At 35.1% G+C, this 23,538-nt stretch overlaps 2 protein-coding genes across 3 annotated transcripts in view; one reads left to right on the top strand and one right to left on the bottom strand.

Moving 5' to 3' along the window:
- Positions 1-23,538, top strand: part of LOC135696547 (poly(U)-binding-splicing factor PUF60) — a 76,607-nt gene that overhangs the window by 32,006 nt on the left and 21,063 nt on the right. Inside the window, exon 3 of the mRNA XM_065215973.2 lies at positions 11,344-11,437. The gene's annotated coding sequence lies outside the window, so the exon portion shown is untranslated. The remainder of the gene's footprint in view (positions 1-11,343; positions 11,438-23,538) is intronic.
- LOC135696552 (ras-related and estrogen-regulated growth inhibitor) lies at positions 113-23,497 on the bottom strand. 2 transcript variants are annotated; one of them, XM_065215981.2, is made up of 5 exons: positions 22,177-23,497; positions 12,630-12,786; positions 6,241-6,294; positions 3,442-3,515; positions 113-2,152 (listed from the first exon to the last, which is right to left on the bottom strand). In XM_065215981.2, the coding sequence occupies exons 3-5, from the start codon at positions 6,287-6,289 to the stop codon at positions 1,751-1,753; spliced, it is 525 nt and encodes a 174-aa protein (XP_065072053.1). In that variant the 5' UTR covers positions 6,290-6,294; positions 12,630-12,786; positions 22,177-23,497; the 3' UTR covers positions 113-1,750. The 2 variants fall into 2 exon arrangements, with proteins under 2 accessions (XP_065072053.1, XP_065072052.1); XM_065215980.2 differs by lacking the exon at positions 12,630-12,786 and having other exon boundaries at positions 117-2,152; positions 22,177-23,475.

The following is a 23,538-nucleotide window of genomic DNA, read 5'->3' as shown; positions in this document are numbered from 1 at the left end:
ATACGAAATATATAAAAATCGCATTAAGTAAAGCTGCATGAAATATATCTTATGTCCCTTTTTCCTGTATACTCTCGAATTTCAATGCATCGAGTTCATATGAAAGAGTTTCATTGCCTTAACAGCTGGAAGCAACATAATTCCAAATGTTTTCGTTCTTATAGATATGATGTCTTGAATTACAAATATACAGCAATTAATTTTTTTCCGATTCTAGTTTTGACCTTTTGCTACCTTGACCTTATGACCTGGTGATAATGACTGAATATATTTTTCGAATCTATTCTAAATGTAACAGTTTTGAACTAAACTTATAATCAACATCACAAAGACAACGATAAACTGGCTGGCAATTATGGAACATTACGGAAATCTATATAAAGTTGAATATCAATCTAGAACGAGAATCCGAAGTCAAATTCAACTAAAGAAAGTAGAACCAAAGTACATCTTAAAAGATCATCAACATTTTGAGAAACCGTTAGTCACTGAAAGAGTGTAAGCAATTAGGATCGTTGGCTTAAATTTAGCGATTATAAATTTTGAAAAATGTATATTACACAGCTAAAAATTTACAGGTATTTACTCAAATAGGAAAAGTTCAAAGTATTTAGAAATTTATATGCATGTGAGCTAAAAGAATGAGATAATGTATGACAATAATTTTAAAACTATCAACTAGGGAATGACGGCGAAAATATGCACATACATACTGAAAATCATTTTCGAAACTGGCGCTTTTAAATGATGTAAATTATTTCTACGGTAACTGGAACTATAAAAAATCATTATAAACTTTAAAAAGAAAGACAAAATATGACTGCATCTGGTTTTGCAAATGATCGACTTCAGTACGATTGTGATTAGAAGTCTTTTATTTTCAACTACAAAATCTTGTTCTTATTTGGAGAATATTTTGCACGAATTTTTTGTTCAAAGAATTTGAGAATGCCTTTTTTAAAATTGATACACTCATTTTTTGAATGATGTTATGAAATGTTCGTGGCTTTCTTTCACGTCAAGAGATTCGCTTCCCTTCTGACGCTGTATTTAGACGTGGGAAGTATATTTTTATCCCTTGTGTCTTAATTTCTAGGCCATCAGGGCAGTCATGTTCTTGGATTTTGCAAAATTTCGTTGTTCCCAGTTTTATCACAATTTATTAGCTTCTTGTTTTTTTTTGCTTCAAGAACAGAAGTTTTTTAATTTTTTTCTGACTGTCAAGTACACGTCTCTTATAGCCAGTTTCTTATAAAAAAATGAGTGTATGTTCTCTCAACTCATCACAGATGAATATTAGAGTTCATATATCACTTTAAAAACATTATCTGACTTTATGAAGACCTAAAAATCTTGGATAGAAAATTTAAAATCAAAGCTTTGGAAAGTATATTATACAATGCTGGGTAAAAGGATGATGCATCAATCTTAACAGAATACGAAACTGACGTTTTGCTGCTTTCGTACAGTTTCTTGTGACGTCATATCGTCGTAGCGGGAAATCGTTTCACGGGAAGCATTAATTTCAAAGAGACTTGTATCCACTTTTGTGAGGCTGAAGCTGTCAACCTTGGAATGTACGTAAAGATGATGTAAAACTTTTCTATCGAAAGATGATTTTCTAATGATCCAAAATCTTGCATCGTGCAAAAAATTGCTTTTACTTATATCGTCGGAATTTCTTCTTGCAAGCACACGAAAACATCGCAAAATCCACCGGCCATCGATATTCACAAGCCACTCAAGCTTATCACCTAGCCTGCTTTGCTTTATCTATTCCTTTTAGAATGGAAGAAAATGAGCTGTTGCCTTTCTTCTTTCCAGAAAGTCCTTCGTCGCTTGCTTTCTTCATGATGATGTGTCTAAGAAGTTCATTGAATACACGAAATGTCTCATGGTAGCCTTCAGCTACTGATATCTCGTAAAACAGACAACCGTATTTTTCAGCGAAGTTTCGTCCCTCGTCCAAGCCAACTTCTCGTAAATGATGCAAGTCTTTCTTATTACCTATTACTATTGAAAGTGCTGACGAATTTTTCACCGTTTCTATAAGTTTTGTTACTTCCCTGAAACTTTCGTTACTGGTGACCGAATAAACGAATATGAATGCGTCACTTGAAGAGATTTCTTCATCCCGCTTACTTATTGGATTCTAAAATGAAATAAAATGAACATAATAAAACATACCAATATTATAAGATACTGTGCAACGGAAAAGATCTATAAGATAGCACTTACAATTTACATTTACGATTTAGAATTAACACATTTACCAAACACTTTTCTTATTGGAGAGACGATATCTGATGACTAAAGCAACTCTCCGTTCTGGATGCTCATGAAATGAAGTCAATATTAGGTATGTTTTTTTACTCCAGGATGGAGGGTTGTCTCACATATTTGAAAATTCTTGCTCGCTTGTCCCCCCCCCCCCCCCCCAACAATTTCAAGTTGTAACTTTTCATTATTCCTATCAAAATGTGTCTTTAGTCAAGGGTGCTCCTTCGTAGTGCAAGATGTCATAGTTGTAATTTGTTGCAAGGCATAAACCCTAAAGACAATAAAGTAACAAGGTATTTCACCAAAGAAACTAAAATTTTGAAATTAATTGCAGAACTCATCCTAACTTGAAACTAAGATCATTAAAGCCACCATCGAGGCTTTTCTAGGCTTAAATTTGATAGCAAGTCGATATTTTGGTTTGTCAAGCATTGTTCATGCCACGAACTGAATTGTGTCCCGGCGTCTTGAGGATAACATTTTCCCGCTTTTGTGAAACGAATGATGAGATGAAGTTGCAAAAGGGATTTGGAAATTTCCTATACTGTAAAGATCTTGTAGTTGTTGCTCACTGCTTCAAGTGATATCACCTGTGTAGGGTGGAGGTACCAATGACCAGTTTACTTAACAATCACAGTTAAATATGCCAGGTGGGGTGTCAAGAATTTTGCAAAAATGAGTCATTGATTGCATTTAATTGCTAGTGACGTCAATATTGATAGGCTCATCGCATTATGTTTCTAAGCATAGACGACGAAGCATCAATCATCATTCATGCAGGATCAAACAATTATTATTCAGACTACAAGTACAAAGCACGTGTCATAGGCCATTGTTTCCTTGGAATCCCTTTCATAATGGAAAGGGGCTTGCCTAATTAAGTTTTCAGTGTTACACTATCATCTTCGTCTGATAAGGAAAAAGTTGCTGCTCAAATCAAGAGATTGTGAAGACACAATAATAACATAAAATCTGTGTGTCTCTTTTCGAGGATTTAATAAATCCTTGAAAATTTTAAAATTTGCATTTGTCAGTCTTATTCACAGACTAAAATTTCTGTAAATCTTTGCATGTCTAAAATCTATTAAAAACATCAATGAAAAGGTTAAAGTCAAAAACATGCATACACTAAGCTACATACACTAACAGGTGTCAACATACCCCGCCTGCTGTATCTTTGATTTCAACGACCAGAGTGCTATTTCCAATTATTATGTGCCTGCTATGTGTGGATTCTGCAAAAAATCATAGAGATAAAATTAGAACAATTAATAGTAAGGTTCAGAAAATAACGCATGATTTTTTATGTTACAGACCAATTGATTTAAAAGATATACTCACAGCTCTGATTATTTCCAATGTCTTTATGAAGTAGAACGAAAGCTTATTAGTGCCAAATGCTTTTATTGGTACAAAGCAGTAATCATGAAAAGCTTATGTTTTATATTGAGCAACAATCACAGAATGTTAAAAACTTGATTTCAGACAATTATAGGTACAGTTAGGGAATAACATTGATTAAAACTGATCTACAAACAAGTAAGCAAAATACTGCAAACTTTAATGGCAGATCTGTTCTAAAAAGCACTTTTCATATCCGTCACAGTTTTTTTGGTAAATGAGTCTTGCTGTTGCCATCATATCCTTTAATGGTTTCAATGAATTCATCAACGAAATGAGCAGCTTTAAGGTTTATAAAACTCTCATTAACATGTCACCAGCAAGCCCTCATTTTTTCTGCATTAATCCAAAAGACCAAACGTATTCGCCTTTCTTTCATCGCATGCACCACAGAATAACCACTAGTCTAAAATTAGGCATGTTCGAAGATTTAGACCTATTGCGATAAAAGTACCATTCATAAACATTCCCAATCTGGATAACAGATAGAAAGTATAAAGTGCAGAACTCAATCCTTAGCACACTTGCTGCATACTTTATTCGAATTTTGGCCTTCCTATAAGAACAGTTTGCGATAATTCTTACTCTCAGACAATAAATACAGCTAATTCATACAAAAATTATGCAATATGAAAAATGTAGTTAAATAAATGATATATTCATGAATTTACGTTTAGCAAATAAAATTGTTTGACTTTTACTTCATCAGGAATGCTTAACGTGGATGGTTATAATTTCGAAGCATATTATTTGAAGATATAATATTGCCTTTCTTGAAACAGTATTTAGCTATTTTAAGTCTTTTTTGAAGATTCTCCAGACTTACTGACGTAGCCTAGACCAGTGGCGTACCCAAGGGGGGGAAAAGGGGGGTCCAGACCCCCCCCCACTTTTCTAAAATATGATCCTCGAGATTTTTCCAAAAATGATGTTAAACTCATTGGGGGGGTGTAGTATACTGTATGCTTGTGTCGATAACAATTGTAAAATACTTTGCTATTTACCGTAGCTAACATTAATCAAATAATGGGGGGAAATTTTGCAAAAAGGGCGTTTCCCCGCATTTGCGAGTGTCTGAAGGGCGTGGTCCAAATAATTATCTTGGGCTCCGCCCCAGAACCCCTTCACTGCTGCAGCCCTGGGTACGCCACTGGCCTAGACTGGAAATAAAGTGCTACAAGATGCATGTATCTAACGTAAACGCCAACAAAATTTGATGTTTTGTAAATCGTTACACTTTTTTTAAAAGAAAGACCTTATAGGATAGGTAAAGCTCAATTATTCGAAACTAAATTTAAAAAGCTAAGAAACTTTTATTAGTTACCAGTTTTAATTTTTCCCAGTCACTCAGAACAGTTTTGACATTGAACACCACTATAAACTACAACAGTTCACTTGACATGCTGATCTCTGCATTTGAGCTTTATCAATACTTGCTTTGAAATGCAACTTTTAACTGTACCTTGGAAACACGTTCAAAAAAACATCATATACTGTAAGAAACACGTAGAAAACTTTTGCAAGCAAAATGGCCCAAAAATTTAGAAAACGGCCTACAAGCACCAAACCTTAGTTTTTAGTAGAAAAATGCACGTGTTAAGATAGCTTAGCGAGTTCGATCAAAGGCTAGTATTTGCTACATTTATTTATGAAGATGCCTATGAAAGATGTAGATTTTTTTTAAAACCTTACAAAGATAAATTTGCTGTGAAAAATTTGCTGTGAAAGAATATAGAATTCCACAACATCTCCATTCATCTTTATTCTCCACTTTTCCATACTTTAATTAAAGTTAGCATTTCACCATCTGGCGTATGGACTTAGACCTCGGGTATCGGCACAGTGTGAACCAGTCTGCTTTGTAGTACACCTAGTACTAAGACACGTAGAATTAGCTACTTCTTCAATCAAGATGTTGCCAATGATGATCAAAGACATTTACGACAAACCCAGAGTAGTATCTATGCTAAGTTAGTTAAGAAAAGCAGTTTAGCTTTATAATATCTTTTTCATATGTAAAGTATACTTTTAATCTTTTAAGAGACCCAGATAAAAAATACGTACATTACGAAACTTATTCAGTGTTTGGAATGGCATTTTTTCCAAATTTCAAGTGACAGTTATTCACTTAAAGCTGTCATGAAATGACAGCCAACTTGACTTTTATCAGGTTTTAAGTTGTCAATGAGTATTTATTTGAGGCAAAACTCGGTAATGCTAAGAAGAAAATAGAACCCATATCAATTATTAGTTACGAAAGTATGATCACCAAATTAACACGATTGTAAAAAAGTACAACAGAATACATATTTCAAATTCCCTGTCGTTCTTTCACTCTTAGACAGCGGAGTTTCCAGCTTAATACCGGAGATTTTGCAGCTATGACATACCACATACACGATATCTTCACTTTTGACAACTTATAATTTTTGTAAAAGGCTGAAACATCACGTAAAAATTATACAGGGATCCACCTTTAATCTGTTCAGTGCTAGTTGCATCGCGTAATCAGTATAATGTTGCTCTGAATTTTCCTTTAAAGCGATTAAATATCCTCACCTGTTGCATCGTACTCTCCTATGAATCTTCTTGTTAAAAATCGAACCATAAGAGCTGCAAAAATAAATAAACAGTAAGAGCAAAAATTGTACAATCCATGGTAAATTTTAAGTCTATGTCTTATAATATCGGTCCAATATTCACTGCATATCCTCGAAATGTTTAGTTAATAGCTTCTAGTTCATTATATTTGAATTAAAAGACATTTCTTATTGTTTGTGCCACAGGAACTTTGGATAAAAGGTCTAGCAACCTTTTTAATTTATTTTTTAAACCTATTTAAGGTATTTTTTAGAATAAGTCTTCCTTATTGGCCGAGTAACCTGTTTCTTTGGTGTGCCACCCTATTAGGGGAGAGGGGAAATACGATTTCTAGAAAATAATACATAGAAACATTCAATTTTACGCCAAACATTTTTTTAAAGTTAGCTTTACAAAAGAGAAGCAGCAGGTCACTTATTTTTCCAATCCTTATTCCATCCTCTGCCAATGTTGTACGAAGGCTTGTTAATGAGGCTTTCAGCACCTTCTCGTTCAGCTTTGCTTTTAAGACTTTCAATCTATATTACTAAACTAACCATGAAATTATTCATTGCTGCAAAATCAAATATGATTTGTTGCTGGATCTGTTTAAAAAGAAACGAATTAAGATTATATTGTAGTAGTATTTTTGCAGGATTTCTTTGGTCTTCAGAGTCTAGCCGATTAATGTAAAGAAAGGTTATGATATGACTACCAGCTAATACACTTTCCAGGTTAATTTGAATTATCCTGGTTAAGGCACCTAAAAATATGTAGCCAATTTTGATATCAAAACATTGCAGACCAATGGATCTTGTTTAGGGATATCCTATTACAATATACAAAAATACTGATCTGGGTTAATTACAAGTTTAAAGTTGATCATTATTGTTCTTGATTGGCTAAACATGTACAAGGCGCCGATAAAGAGGATGGGAAATTTCTTTACAAGACAGCGAATCGACAAACTTAGGAAACACAATTATTCCTTTTTATAAGATAACAAACTTGGCTTTCCGATAAGCTGTCTGCGGTCTATGTACTGTATTTGCCATAAACACAATTAGCAACCAAGTAATTTTTTAAATATTAAGGATGTGGTATGGTTTAATATTTTGGTGTTTCCTGCCTGATTCATCTGTCTAATAATATGTCTACATGGTCTATAGTTTCTTTTTTTTACATTATAATGATATCAAACATGCTCGTATCTGAGTTTTCTTTGTTTAGATAGGCACAAACATAAACTAAAAATAATTTTTTCTTTCTTTCTTATTTTCTAAAAATATTTTCTTTCTTATACGAATAAAAAATATTTTCAGCATAGATATTCTTAAGAATTTCGCATTGCGTCTGGATTTTTTCTTAAAGAATTCATTCCAAGTAAGTTCATAAATTTTTCCAAGTTTGCAGGGGCGTCGTGGCGAATGAATTCTAGAGGGGCTGGAAAGAAAGTTTTAAGACAAAATTTCTTTGATTTATTTGAAATAGAAGCATTTTATATAAGTGTAAAGGGGGTGGGGCAGAAAAACTCAAAATTTTTGCCTTAGCTAGAAAATTAAAAATGCACTTTTATCTTTTGTCTCTGTTTCTTCATATTTACAGTGAACGCGCCTGAAATCCGTAGATTTGGACAAGGGTAGGATGAAGTTACTACCTTAGGCGGCATCAAGGTTGCCGCCGAAGGTAAAATTTATTTTTGATCCAATGCTTCAAATTCGTCGGAAATCGCAATACTCTAAAAAGTGAATTGCCCCTTGAATTTACGGTAAGTACTTTAGTCCAAGTAATTTATGTTGCTAAGAGTTTGAGAATTACCCACAACACAAGTTTGAGAATTTTCCGACAAAACCACGGTTTTTCCGAAAATCCATCAAATTGTGAGAGCAGAGGCGGCCAAAACCCCCCTGCCTCCCGGTCACGACACCCCTACAAGTATGGTATGGTTTCAAAGAGACAATCTTATGTCGTTTCAAGAAAATAGTCGGACAAAAAAAGAATAATTTAACGAATTATAAAAGCAAAAGTGTTTTAATAACCAAAGTATTTTAAACAACAATAAAATGCTTTTAGTACGCAAGCTGAGGCTAACTAATATTTCTAGCAATTGGCGATTTGGGGCCTGTTCACTTTAAAAAAATCTTTTCTAAAAAAGAGCGTTAGTTTAGATAAGATGACAACAACAACGGATCTGAGAACTTTTAGGAATTTTTTTCTGCTTTTATCTTACACTGATTCGACAAGTCTTATGCTTTTTTAGGTTTAGGTTTTAATCATAAATTTTTACATATTAATGATAAATGATATTCCTTGAAACAAGCTAGGTATCATTTGATAAAAGAAGATGTTACAATCCTTGAAATTCTTGTAACTAAAATTGTTTTAGTCTTTCCTTCTCAGTGAATTTCAGTAAATATAAAACATTCACGTTCGTTCAAATTTAAAACATTCAAAATTTCAAAACATTAAAAAATTGTTTGACTCACAATGATAACATTAATCAAATTAAAAATAATAAAATGACAGTGTCCCTTATTTTTTCAATATTAAAAAAAGACTGATCGTCATCTAGAACTCTTATTCAAACGCTTTTGGATGTTTTCATTAGAAATCTTTGATAATAAGATAACTTACAAGTACTATTCTTACAAAGAAAGTTGCCCTGCCTATTGCTTGGCTGGTCAAATAAAACGGAATTTCAAGTGCAGAAAAAGGACAGGCAGAGGGCGCATAGCTAAAACATATTATCTGGAGGGCAGTTACAACAGATTTCATATTTTGCAGATTCTTACTGATTTCTTATCGACGGACAGTTGTCTGTGTTACAGATTGAGACATCGGTCATGACATTGGTAACGACGGCAGGAAACTTAGGTTTAGCCACTTTAATGAATGTCTTTAATGAATGCTGCAATAACGCTTTTCAGACGTTGATACTTGCCTATTATTGCATTTTTATATCATTCATATAAAAGCAAACAGCTATCACAATGCTTATTTATTTTTACAGAAGGCAAATTCGCATCGCGAAGACCCTCACCATGGGTACAAGAGCCAAATATATTCGAGCACGGAAATCGAAGAGTGGAGCGGAGAAGGGGAGGAGCGTCTAAGGTAAAATAATTTCTTCTCAGGTAGACGCTTTGTGCTTCTCCGCTCCTCTCTTGTATCTCCGCGCTCGGACATGTTTGGTTTTGGTGCCAGGATAGAGGAACTAACGCGCTGGAAAAAAATGCAAAACAAATTGAGTTGCTAATAAGGATGATGAATGATGTTTACAGGCGTAGGAGACGATAAGATTCGGGCAGCTGAGTCCATGTTCGCAAAACAGCCTACCAGCTTGTAGCTAAAAGACCTTCAAGTGCGATTGATCTAGAACATTTTTGCGTCTAGCTTACTAAAATGCGCAGGTTTGATTCTGTCATGTCAAACTGACTAGGCCCTATCCGCAAACAACAATACGAATAACATGCTGTCAAATTTGGTGTTTTGATGCAGGTACTAAACCAGGCAAGCAATGAAGATTTTGGAGTGACGTAGAACCTAGAGACTAAATTTCTTTTATAACAAGCCCTATCCGCTTATAAACCCTTGTTAAAAATAAGCTTATATGCTTGTTACAAACATTTTCAGTCTTTAATGTCTTTGTATTGTAACAAGTCACCAACCCACATAGAATTTTTATTCAAAAAGGATTGAAATGCCATTGGATGGATCTTTCACATTTCTACAGTTAACAACGTCGTATCCTACTGAAGCTTTCATTAACTGGCTACCGGTTTACTCGGTAATATTTGCTTGTCTGGTTGCAAAGTCTCCTGGTTTCTACGTCCTAAAATAGCAAAATCCCAGGCTCAGAATTTATTTGAATATTCGATAGTTATTCTTGATTGAACTGTTAGATCTTCTAGAGGAAAGCCAAAAAAGCTTTAACTCAGTTATTCAGTGCAAGGGGAAAGATTAAAATATTTCAAACTTAATTTTATGCATTATATAAGAACATTTCCAGTAATTTCTACAGCAATTTTTGCTAGTGATGTAAATTGTAAATTTATCCTAAAATCTTTTATGTTAACCAGAATTTGAAAATCGTTGTCTATATAGTTTACATTCATCATCTAAGGCATGTTTTACAGACGATTTAGTTAAAAGTCAAAACATTTTATGATTATGTAATTCAACTTAATTAGTAGTATCCAAAAATAGGCATTAAGGTCAAAATCATTTTTTTAATATATTAACCTCTTTTGCATTAAAATCTTTATTCAGGTTTAGTGAATATTCCAGATTTCTGTATTTTGATGTAACCATAACTGACCTCTCAACAATTAACATCCTATGATGAATGCGTATGTTGATGAGAATTGATATGGATAAGAATTCATTTTATGGGTTTATTATTTCACTTTTTGAATCAAGCTGCCAGCCCTTGAACTATATTTGATAATCTTTCCATTATTTATTTAATTTACTTACTAAGCGCGTGCAATTTCAATATAATTTCACATTAACTATTGATAAGGACCTAAGATGGATCCTTGCGGTACTCTAGTGACTCAAATTTATTTCGATGGAACTGAAAACTCGTGAATCAATTAGGCTCAGTAATACCCTTGCTATGGACCTTCAGCTAGCATTTAGGTGTGCCTAACAGAATCAAAAACTTTTGTGAGGTCAAGTAATACAACTCTAACTACTAGAGCTTATTTGGCGTTTTTGCTTTTACAATGAAGAACTGCATCAAGCTCTGTAAAAGTTGTTATTTTGAAACAAATGTTCACCCCAAGCAAAAAAGCTACATAAGCAGCTAGTAAACACAAATGCGGCTGCGAGGATAGAAATTTTCTTTCATATGAGAAGAAGAAGGAGTTGTTATATGGGTCAGTGGAAATTTTTGTACAAAGGCCTAGTACAATTTTTTCGAAAGGACACACGGCAAATCAAAATAACCTTTTTTAGGATACCCAAACTTCAGCATCACATTTGTAGGCCGAGCTCTATAAATTTTTTTTAATTCTATTCTGCTGTAATAAGATTTTGCTATATAATTGTAACAATTTGATTTCTATCTTTTCTTTTCAGCAAGTTATCGATCATTGTCAAGGGAAAGCATCGCTGAGACAATCTTGATTTAAAAATTTTAGCACAGCACAAGGGAGCAACTCATAAACAGAAGGTATTCTTTTACAATAGACTCCTGCCGTTGAGTTTAACTTTCTGAAGGTACCTACAATTTCGGACAGATTTTGTTTAAATTTACACAACCCTCCTTTTTTATTGTTTGTTCATAGATATGCAAAATAACTTTTGATGTTGGAAGGGGGCAGACGTTGAGCACAAATTGCAATGTAACTTTATTTTGCAAAATTATCACGTCAGATAAATTTCACACATTTTCGCGCCAAATTTGCATATTAGTAGGCTGGGAAAAACAACAAGAAGAATCGAATATAAAAATATTCCTTTCGAAACACAGCTATCCGCCATGTTGTTTTCTAGGAAGTTGTGCAATACTTTTGCTCACTTAGTGTATATATGCATGCTACCAGTCATGTGTTTAGAGGTTTTTTTTAACAGCAGTGTCAAGGATTTTAGACATCAATGCTGTTTGTGTTCAACATGAAGACAAAGGTTTCATAAAATGGAGTTTCTGTGATTGATCTTACACATTTTATTGAAGCTACGGATGTTTTTCCTTTGCTGCAAGGGGCCTGAAGCCAAAGAAATGATCCACCTCTATTCCCTTTATAATTCTAAGGACAAGATGTTATACTCGCAGTGACTTAGAAAATAAAGAATGATCGATGGAAGACAATTACAGCAACAAAAAGTAAGAAGAGAGATCCATTCCTGGAAAAGACAAATTGTGTCCGAATGACATTTCTGCCTCTGTTGGTCATTTGCGAGTCACACTCTCTTCTAGGCCCAAAAACAATACACACTTTCTTACATTAAAATACCCAACTTTTTGCTGAGCAAATATATTCTCAACTTTGAGCCTAAGATTGTTCTTAAAACATTCTTAAGCGACATAAGGTAAAACCGGGTAAAAAATAGTTTCAGTGACTCGAAGACCAGATATGTCTATTTTAAGACATATAGCTTGAAATTATCATTTGTTTTGCTTTCTAAACAACTCAAAAAACAAAAATTTTATTCTTGAAGAAGTTTGAGCCAGGTCTTATTCTAAAATTTCACTGATTCTGACCTTCAATATTCTTATCGACTATATTCTTATGATAACAGAGTTTGTAGACAGGCTAGGATAATCATCAGGGAACCCTTGTCTCTCCAATATCATAGAGCACTATTCCGTACGGCGTTTGAACTTCTACTCCTTACCACAAAGAGATTTGCTTTATCGATACCTTAACTTGTTAGCAGCCCGCAAAGCGCAGATATCCTTTCTGCAAACAAAACGGCTTGCAGCGCTCACTTGTCTTCTTCCCAAATGCTTTCCTGAATGAATCAGAGCGTCATTTTCCTCTTCCTATCACAAGGTCTAGGGTTGCCAGGTCGTTTGACCTGGAAAGTATGAAAGAGGATAAAAACTCGGTTTGTCTGGATATAAATCCTGTTCGCTAAATGTGATGATCAAATATGCCTATAATGAGGTACAAACCATGTCTTAAGAAAACCTCCTGTGAAATTAGTCTGCTTTTGATAGTTTCATTAAGACTCTAATCAAACAGGGAATTTTCTCCATGTGTTGAATTTGCGCGCTCAACGGGGTTCTTCTCCAGATAAAAATCTTGAAAACTCAGGGATAAGCTCACATCGACTTCTCAGATTTATTAGAGCTAAGATTCTTGTTGAAGAAAGCAAAGCCAAAATATATTGCAACAAAAGGGAACATGTGCCTGTTGTTGTGTTCTTACGCCATACGAGCTGTAGCTACATGTCATTTTATGTAACTTGTGCTTCTTTGACCCGCAAAAAATTACACAATGTAATTTGCAAAAACGAGAAAAAATCAAAGATCAGATAGGAGTCATTATTGATTCCACTCGAAATATAAGTTTTCCTCTAAAAGAGATGATTTTCTGAACATAACCTTAAAGAAAGTTTGAAAGCAAAAGCCGTCTTGACACAAACCCCAAGTCCCACCCTTGTTCGTACCCCGGGTGCCAGAGTCTCCATTATTTAATCAACAACAATTTATCCCCGGATTCATGAGGCTCTAGTACTCAAGGTACTTTGTTCGTTGATCACTGATCACAGTCTAACAGCAACCTCCTCTAACTTTAAAGATTGGTGCCTTGGCAAATTTGATGCTAGCATTGTCAATCCAACACAAAAATCAACGAAATATAAAAAACGCAAAACTTCCTCGCAAAAATTCCAAAAATAGACTAACAATCCCAAGTATCTCGATAAGACTTTCGCATGAAAAATTTGTAAAGATGAAGGGTTCTTGGATTTGCCAATAACTTGAAGGTTTGATACTGATGTTAGGACATTGAGGACGAAAACACGTACACTCATTTTTTTTATAAGAAACTGGCTTTAAGAAACGAGTACCGGACAGTCAGAAAAAATTAAGAAACTTCAGTACTCAAATAAAAAAAATTAAGAAACTATTCAATCGTGATAAAACTGAGAATAACGAAATTTTGTAAAATCCAAGAACATGGTTGCCCTGTTGGCCTAGAACTTGAGACACAAGGGATAATAATACATTTCCCACATCTAAATACAGCATTACAACAGAAGCAAATCTCTTGATGTGATAAAAAGGTCACGAACATTTCATAACATCATTCATGACATCATAATTAAGAAACTCTTAAGAAAGAATGAGTATTGAAATTTCCAGAACATTAAGAAACTGGAGTACTCAATATCGACCTTTGTTTCTTATAAAAAATGAGTGCATACCCCATGTGGGTGAGATCGAGAAAGGTGAGACCAGTTTTGCTGCAAATGTTGCGAGGAAAGTTGCAACAGAGTTTAATCTTATCTGAGCTCAACAAAGGACAATTCAATTCACGGTCTCGTTTTGAAAAATACTTCAATCATTTTAATTTCTTTATACTAAATATTTGACTTCACTTTCGAATTGAATACCAAACATGCAGTCTATAGAAGAGTATTCGTGATGCTAGAGTTCGTGCTATTGATGTTTTTATTAATAAGAGTATGACGGTGATTAGCGAAATCTGGTGAAAAACTAAACCTCGAACGATTATTGTTGTCGGACAGTCGAACTATTTACAAACTTAAAATTTTATATTGACATAAAATATACAGGCTCAAAAAAGGAATGAAAAATTGTCTTACAACAAATTAAATGATTCTAATTTGCGCCCAAACATGTCGAGAAGTTTAGGTTGGGAGTAAGTTTAATTGATGTGTTCAGCAAGTAACATGACTTTAGTTGCTGTAGGCATACGCGAAGAAGATTATTGTTGGTAGAAGATTCTAGGAATAATATTGTTCGCTACTGATTTTCAATATGCGAAAGGCAGTTAATTTAAGAACTGATATGAGAAATATGTGCATGACCCATCATGTCTTAGATCAGGGGTGGGCAGCCTGGTTGAGTTTATATAGATAGTTTTTAACGATAGGTAAGACTGTTACAATCGTAAGCGCAAAAGGAAAAACTAAAAAAACAATCAAAATTGAAAAGGTGTCCTTCAGAGTTAGGAGAACACATCCTGGAAAGGAGATTCACAATTTTGCACCAATCGAAGTGTAGCATAGGCCTTTTAGCTCAGACCATTCACTTAAATGTACTTAAACACAAATCTATCCAATATAGGCCCCCAGCACACTAGCAACTGGGACATGAAAATAAGGGACAGCCGTGATCCCTGTTCAACTGCCACGAGAGCCCAGTAAGAATCGCTTTTGCTGCATTTGTTAACTTTCGCCCAGTACCTCAAAGATTCTGCTATCCTGTCTGAAGCTGGATGAATTCGTAGATATAAATAATGTAATTTTGATTCGATCTGCTTCATTCAATATTTGCGACCCCTCGGAAAATTATCTTTACAAACCAAAAAATCATAATACAGTATAATATTTGTCATCTCGCGGGCCACAAAAATTCCCTTCCCGGGCGGGGTTCTGGCCCCCGGCCTGTAGGTTGCCCGCCCCTGTCTCAGATTGTAATTGACATCAATGTTGTATCTTTATATTTGTGCCAGTCAATACTGAATTTATAGAATGGAGAGTTTCACTTTATCGCTATTCACATCTCAAATACTGATTTCACTGAGATGCTTAAAGTTTTACCCTGAGCCTACTCTGCAAAGCTGGATAGCGATCTTCATAGGCATATTGCACTCTCTGCTCATGAATTTAGGACATAAACGTTTTGTTTTTCGCAATCAATACAATTTTCGTTAACACTAAAGTCGCTTTACTGATGTCTACTCCGCTTACAGTCATTCCTTTCAAAGACATGCTCCGCATACAGTAACTACTTTCCAAGCAATATTTGGTGATCAAAACCGGAATCTACGAAAATAACATAAGCACTAGTCAGAGGATCACTAATCAGAGAATTCTGTAACCATTAACCAAATAAACATAAAATAAAGTTCGCGAGCAAGTATAAACTAACAGAAAGAGGCTGGTCCTACGAATAGAAAGAGGCTGGTCCTACAAACAGAAAGAGGCTGGTCCTACAAACAGAAAGCGGCTGGTCCTTCGAATAGAAAGAGGCTGGTCCTACGAACAGAAAGAGGCTGGTCCTACGTACATTTTTTGGCATTCCTAACAACTAAAACGACAGGAAATGTAAGCAAATTGATATTGTAAAACTATTTATCGATCTCCCATAGATCTTAACCTAAATTGAAAATATATGTTATTTCCATACATGACTCACTTGATCATATATAATGGATTTTAAAGATAATTCGCTATCAAATAACTCTACATTAAAAACTTCACAAGTTTGGTTACTGCCTGATTAATGATAAAATTAATTGCATTGGCCTAAGCAAAAACAATAAATTTATTTGTTACTAAAGTTTACTTTTTTGCCTTATCTAGAATGCTTCTTTGACAAACGGACTTCGGGTAATGATAGGAGAGCTAAAAATATTCTAAATTATAATTTTGGCCCCATAATAATTTATTCTTATTGCATTTTGTAATTTACTTTTCACCGCGCTGCCATTCCTGCAGAACACACAAACCGCCTTATACAACTAATCCAGAGAATCTTTATAAAGTTAGAAAGTCTATGACATCGAAATTTATAAACATGATTTATAGTCCACGAAAACTAATTAGAGCTTGGGTCATCAAAATGCCAATAAAGTATTTCTGTTAAGAGTTTTCGACTGCCCTTTAATATGAATGTTTAGGAATCTTGAAAGTATGTTACAAGGAAGATTTAAAAGGATGGTTTTAATAAGGTCAAACTGATTGTTACCTAGGGATACCATTAACGGAAACCTAGATTATATTAACTGTAACTAACAGGGGAAAAGAGGAGAAAGGTGTTACTATATAGATTAGTCTGCCGAGAATAAACATAATACAGAAAAATAAATTATGGTTTTGATAACATCTGTGTGCAGTGACGTCTTAATGCGTTATTGATATTACGTTGCATATGAAGACCAACAACAGATACCGAGGGGCAAGTCACTCCATGGAAATCTCGTACACCTCTGACGAAAGTCCTTTTGTTTAATCCGTATAAATCCTTCTGTTTTCGTGAAAATCTCGTATGCTATTTGCAAGCGTGAATTGCCCCTCATCAGATACATGGTAAAGGTATTTTTTGGTACCGGCGCAGTGCTTAGTACAGGAAAGTGTTAACACTTCCTCTGGACGATTTCCTCAGAATTTTGATATACCTAGTTAGTCAAGTGCACCACAACCCCCCCCCCCCCAGTCGAATACCTCAATTATAACATGAATTGCTTTGGATTATACCAGTTATCTGTTACCAAACTATTTAGGGGGTTTAGTTTGGTAATGAACAGTGCCTCTTTGCTTCCTTGCGTCGTAATCAGTGTTTCTATGCACGGGCATAGCTGATGCTACAGTTTAAGGGTTTGGGGCTAAGTACGGAACTTTTCCGAATTTTATTGCTTCACTGAGATAGAACTGCCCAGTTGGAGGCTGAAATACGGTAAATTTTGCCTGATAGGGGAGGGGGGAGAGGTTGCTTTTCTCCTGCTTCTATGATTCCATTTAAATGCAAAAATAAAATCCTTGACCCAAAAAATTTTTCAACGGGAAGAAATTATTCAAGTAAGTACCAGATGAATATTAGAAAACTCTCCCTTATCGTAATGCATGCAAAAGATATATATGCATGCATTCCTCAAATCTGAAGCCTTCAAATTTATAATTCTTTTCCTTTATATAAAAACCAGTCTCTTTCGAATTTCAGAAAGGATTGCGATAACATTAATATAATTGTGTTTACGCATCTGAAATCAGATAATTCATGCATTCTCAAAACAAATGTAACCGCCTACCTCCATTAAGGCCCTGTCTCGTTTTGGAAAGAAAATATTTCTCTTTAGTATTAGAAGATCCTCTGTAGTATGTATTCTCGGTGTTGTATTCTTCGAAATATTAGCTGTACAGTACCCTTATCGAAATTCCAATCACATGTTACCCAAGAAAATGACATTATCAGATTTGATCTTTATAATTCTCTCTATAATGGAATATTACCCGGATTTTTGGTAATTTAAATTTCGATGCAGGTGGCTCAATCTAGTAAATTTTAACTGGAGACATGAAATTTTGTTATTTATTCACTATCCCTTATGAGGTATGAGGCAAGTAGGCTCCTGGACCCAAATTTTTCCAGGAATTGATGTAATACTGTTTTTTTAGAAAGACTGTCTTTTGCCGGAAAATGTACCCTCGTTTAAGATTTTTCGAAGAAAAAGGGCCATTTTCCGCTGAAAGGTGCTTTTTTGATATCGAAATCAATCAAGAAGACCAAATGATGGAAATAAGGTATAACATCTTTATTGAGGGTGTCATATAAAGGGGTATATCCAAGTGCCCTGACTAGCATATCTAACGCACATTGCGCAATACAATGGAAAGGAGGCTACGTTTACGTGAGTCCTACTCGGCCCTACTAGTTTCGTACATTGACTTTAGCTTTTGCTTTTTACGCTGCAGAGGCAGTGGTACCTTGTGGTAACAATTACCATACCAGCATATAAATCTACTATAATACGGTGTACATAAGGATTGATTTAGATATACTCATAGTTACAGACGATAATCTCTCTCCTCATTATTGATGATAGTTAGGATACTTATCAAAGCCTACACTCAATTTGATAGCTGGTAGTCGGTAGAGAGTACAGCAGAGCAGAGCCAAAAGACAGAAAATCTAAACCGTACCAATCTGTTGCATCTGATGCGGCTAAGGCGCTAAGTCCCAAGCGAGTGCACAAAAAGCAATCTAAGCCACAAATCTGCAGCATACAATACCTCTAAGTCTGTCAGCTTGAAAGCTGATTTACTAATCGGATTTATTCCAGTGGTAATGATAAAGCACTGCGAATGCATGCCTTGTTCTGTTTAATAGGATCTGTAGCAACGCTAATAAATAGACTTATTTCGTCGTTATTTCGATGCTTTTGGTATACAATTAAAATACCTTGAAGCAGACTTGGAACATGGAATTAACTTTCCATTAATGTTTAAGTCTTCATAATAGCTGTTAACAGATTTTGGCTTAACAACAGTAAAATTGAAAACTATTGCGTAACGTGGATAGGTCTTTGGTCAAAACTTGGCACCACCCCGTCAAGCATAAGCTACTTTTTACGCTCGAATGTTCCAGAATACTAAATAATTTGAAATCCAACATTTAATAAAGAAATAAATATCCTAATAACACCCAGGCCACAACTTGTATTGAAAGTACACTTCCAAATCTCGTCCCGAAACTGTGTTAGGAAATTGTTAATGGATCTCTCTTAATATTTTTCAAAACGCAGAGGCAGATGCTTACATGTGATCCAAAAATGAAATCAAAGCAGCGCTTACAAAACAAGCGATATTGCACGTTTAAAGTGATCATTCCTGGATTTAACTTGTTGTCTTTAGATGCATGCACTGTATTTCATTTCTGGAATTACAGTAGTGGCCCTAAACTGGAACTTTAACTTTTGCAAATGAATTTTGACCTGATCTACTGAATTTTGGTTAGAATGAGGTCATGAAACAGGAGAAGTGAAAGCAACACTGTTGCAAAAGTTATTGTGACGACGTTTCTGTCTGTCTTTTAGTTCTCAACCAGATCTCAAGCCATTGAAGAAAACTGAAGAATTAGCCGCGAAAAGTATCATTTTTAGAAGAGCCACGACTTTTGTAAAAATGATATACGATTATCTAATGGTTTGTGACAGAGAGCCAGGTCTCAAATATTAGCTGCAACTTCTTCAAATCCATATAATGGTGTTACATTGTTGCAAATTTCTACTAATTGTATGCGATACCACAAGACAGATCAATTACATTTTCATTATAACTACTTAATTTAAAAACAGTTACTGTCCCATCTGTATCATCAAATGTTGACCCCTACACTTCCACTAACTTGTTCATTTTGTCGTTTGTATTTTTCTGTTGTTGGATAGGTTTCTAGATCGTTTGAATCGTGGACATTGCTCCATTAACTAATATCCGCAACAGCATTAACTAACATTACTGCATTGGTTGAAAATTGTGGTAGAAAGCTTAATGTGGGTGCTCTTTTGCTGTTTTTTGGTCGGGTTAACGGCATTGCCTGAATGCTTAACTACAGATTTAATTCCATTACAAGGTAGTCACTGCCAACAGTCTTTATTTATCAACGTCCATTGCCTTTCCCCACTCACAATTATACATAGCAAAACCATTTAACATATCGACTGGACACCTGCCTCATCAGGTTTGGACAAGACCGTCACCAGCGGGGCGAGGGGGCTGCGGGGTGAGCGAAGTTTTTCTAAGCAACTTGTTGAAAAGTAGAGCTTTGTCGAAAAATTTGAATGATTATCACTCTGGCTTTTCCTTGAAGGCGTCAATAAAGTTTCTAAAAGCAATAGCTTTAGCAAGAAGTTAGGCTAAGACGAGAATAAGACAACAGGCCCTAAGGTATCACTCACAGGCCCTAACATGAATTTGACTGTTCATTGTCGATTATAAGCAGAATTTCTCCAAATATTTTTAAATCAGACCAGAATGATGAAGTAACAAAACAACAAAGTTTAGCAAGTTCTAGCCGACCACAGATCCCCTTTTTAAAACTTCAGTGCTTAGCCTCATTTTGGTTGAGAAATTTTGCCTCCTGTCCGTGTTGCTTATTTGCTGAAGTGCTGAATTCTGCATACGTTCTTTATTCTCGTTTCATGTTATTAAAAAACCAAATGACATGTTTTCATAAACAATGCTTGCGAAATTTGTCGTGTGTTGCATTCTGCCCCAATAAGAGCAAGAGGCTCGTGGAAGTTTGTTAGATTGGTCGATAAGGCTACCATTTTGGGGGGTGGATAAGGCTACCATTTTGCAAATGCAAACTCGATTGTTGAAAATTGTGGAATGTTTAGACCAAATGGCCTTTTTTTTCATAAAAGAGATTTAACTTTGTTTAAAATAACTCAGATTTTTTACCTATATAGTTGTGAATATGTTAATGCTTCTAATTGGTTTATCAAAGTTCTTTATTATTGTATCGCAGAAAAATTCGCAAAGTAAATTTTCAAACACAGGGCATAGATATTTATTAGCCTTGGCAGATAAGACGATAACTTTTTGAATATTAATGCTGATTGATAGTCGCTTTTAGCTTTGTAAAAAAGAATGGAATGTTTGCTATCAACGAAGCAAGCAATAAAATTCTTCGGTTTATTTAATCACACAATAAACTTAGATGGGCGCTTGAATTCTAGTGGAAAACAACAACTTGCTTATACATTGGACGAATAACATAGGAACTTCATAAATAGTATTATACTATCTCTTTGAAACGGTTCCCTTATAGATTCTTTACAAGAGTAGAGGCGTAATAAGATTCTGTATTTATGCATGCTTTCATGTTACGTAGGAAACCAGCGTTTTCCTTCTACACCAAGTACACATTAAAAACAAGTTTTTATTTTAAAACCAGCCATGATTTTTGGTTGTTTGTCTATGCATGATTTTGAAGCAAAAAAGGCAAATATGAAATGATACTGTCAAATATATTACAGTTATTCATAGCAGCTTTTGTTTGCATGTAACAAATAGAGAACTGACATTGGTCATACACTTAATATATATTGGTTTTATTCAAGAAATTGGCACTCAGTATTTTGCAGTTCCAAGAAGGTTGACTGCTGTGTTGTACTATTGCAAAAGGAAAGATAGACTGGGTATGCAATGAGATTGTAATAGCGTATTTTTCAGTCTTTAGTCGTTACTTTGGACAGCCAGTACCAACATATGAGTTACCTTAAAATGCTACAATTGACTTAAGCAGTGTTTAAGTTAAATATTTTGATAGGATTACCTTAATATTCTAGGTAATTCGACACAGTATTAAAGGTAAGCATGCAATGACGCAATGTGTATTACAGTGCAGCTTTAAATAAACTTTAGGGTGTATTGCATTAAATTCACTTAATGATGTATGATGGTGAATATCTCTACTCGGAAAGAATTTATAATTGTTGCAATATAGCTTGATGCATCTACTTTAGGTATAGATATTGTTTATCAGGGTATATTAGCAGGTTGGTCAGACCTTAAAAATTGCATTTACTTTAGTGTCGCTTTCAGGTGACATAAATAGACCAGTGTTTGCAGGGATAATTCTCAAGAATTCTGTTCCCTTTCACCCCAACACTACAATATCACTTATCACAGGCAAAAATGGAACTATAAATAATGGAATTGGAAATATAAGACGCGAGATTGGCTCTGCAATAGAGAATCTCTTAAACTTACCAGATTTTCCTACGCCCTGCTTACCAAGCAAAACTAGTCTCAGTGACGGGAAATTATTCCGCTGTCGTTTCGACATCGTCTTCTTTTATAAATCGCAATATTGAGAAATCGAACCAGCACCTTTAGTGTTGCAGATTTACGTTACATCCGACAGTTCCACACTTTGCGATAAGCACTTGCGCCGTGAGAAATCACTGTTTAGATCCTGTATTGTACCATGCACTGAAGGAAGTTTATAATGAGGACAAAAGCCGGTGAAGTGCTTCAATACATATAGTGGTTGTGTGGTTAGAAAAGGCCGCGACTTGTTATGAAACTGGTTGAAGAGCAAGCTCTTTGCACAGACCTGATGCGAGAAGACGCCCGTTGTCACGCACTCGCCTAGCTTGGCAGAATCTGTGCTTGGGGATTTCAGTCCGAGGAAGTGCTTTACCTCAAAAATGCCTTCGTTTGTTTTTCTATATCTCTGTCGTCGGATTTTGTTTCACAAGCTATGTATTTGTGTAGCGAGTATAGCTTTTTAAAACCACACAACAAGTTAGTTCCTCGAGGCTGCTTTGCTCCTTGTTTATGATTGATTTCTAAGAGGCAGTACTGCGACGCACACCGCACGACGTCGTAGCAATCTACACGTTCCTACAGCCGCGTTGCAATGCAAACCCACGTAGAAATGACGAAAAAGTCACAAATCAGCATTTCGCTAAATAATAGATTGACTGTATCAGTCGAGGGTGCCTATACTTAAACGCATACTAAATGTTTACTGCTGTTTCAGAAATAAAGCGCCCATGCGGGATTACACAGACATTAAATGGTTAGAGATAATCAAAATCTGATCCTGTTTATCAGCTCACTGTTCCTAATGATCTTCCGTAGATCGTTATTCAATTGTGCTGTGTTGTTTTACCTAAGACGTCTTTGCAAGTACATACGAACAAGTTTAGCTAACAACTGTGCCAGATGAAACCTGCTTTCTTCTGAAGGTACTACGAGATTTGCGGGTAGCTCTTTATTGCTTTCTCATTGATAAGCACACATAAGGACACTGTCCAAACGCTCCAAGGGATCTCACAGTCATTTGGCGAACTCTGACCATTATGTCGTGCACTGCGGCAAAGAATTTATATTATTTCGAAGCAAACAAAATTGTTGGTAGGAGATGTACTTGTTTGCAAACAGTCGAAATTTATTTTTGGCTGGATAATTCAAGCTGCCATTTATGAACCCATGTCCTTAAAATTGAATGATGCTAAACAATTATCCCCCTAACAAGTTCTATAAATGTAGCGACGTTGTCTAATGAAGGTGTACTTTTTCTATGTTCTTTTTGAACACGCACTGTGAAACATTTTATGGTAGGAC

The sequence above is a fragment of the Rhopilema esculentum genome, chromosome 14, assembly GCF_057945365.1.
Source record: "Rhopilema esculentum isolate cy_ngs chromosome 14, ASM5794536v1, whole genome shotgun sequence".
Classification (NCBI taxonomy): Eukaryota; Metazoa; Cnidaria; class Scyphozoa; order Rhizostomeae; family Rhizostomatidae; genus Rhopilema; species Rhopilema esculentum.
Note: the sequence above shows the minus strand (reverse complement) of the source record. Positions and strands in the feature narration are given on the sequence as shown.

Excerpts from the sequence above, each read along its gene's own strand:
- LOC135696552 (XM_065215980.2), bottom strand. The coding sequence starts at position 22,252 with ATGTCGAAACGACAGCGGAATAATTTCCCGTCACTGAGACTAGTTTTG. Across the intron at positions 6,295-22,176 it reads GCAGGGCGTAGGAAAATCTG|CTCTTATGGTTCGATTTTTA; the intron begins GTAAGTTTAAGA and ends TTATTTTTGCAG. Across the intron at positions 3,516-6,240 it reads AGGAGAGTACGATGCAACAG|AATCCACACATAGCAGGCAC; the intron begins GTGAGGATATTT and ends GATTTTTTGCAG.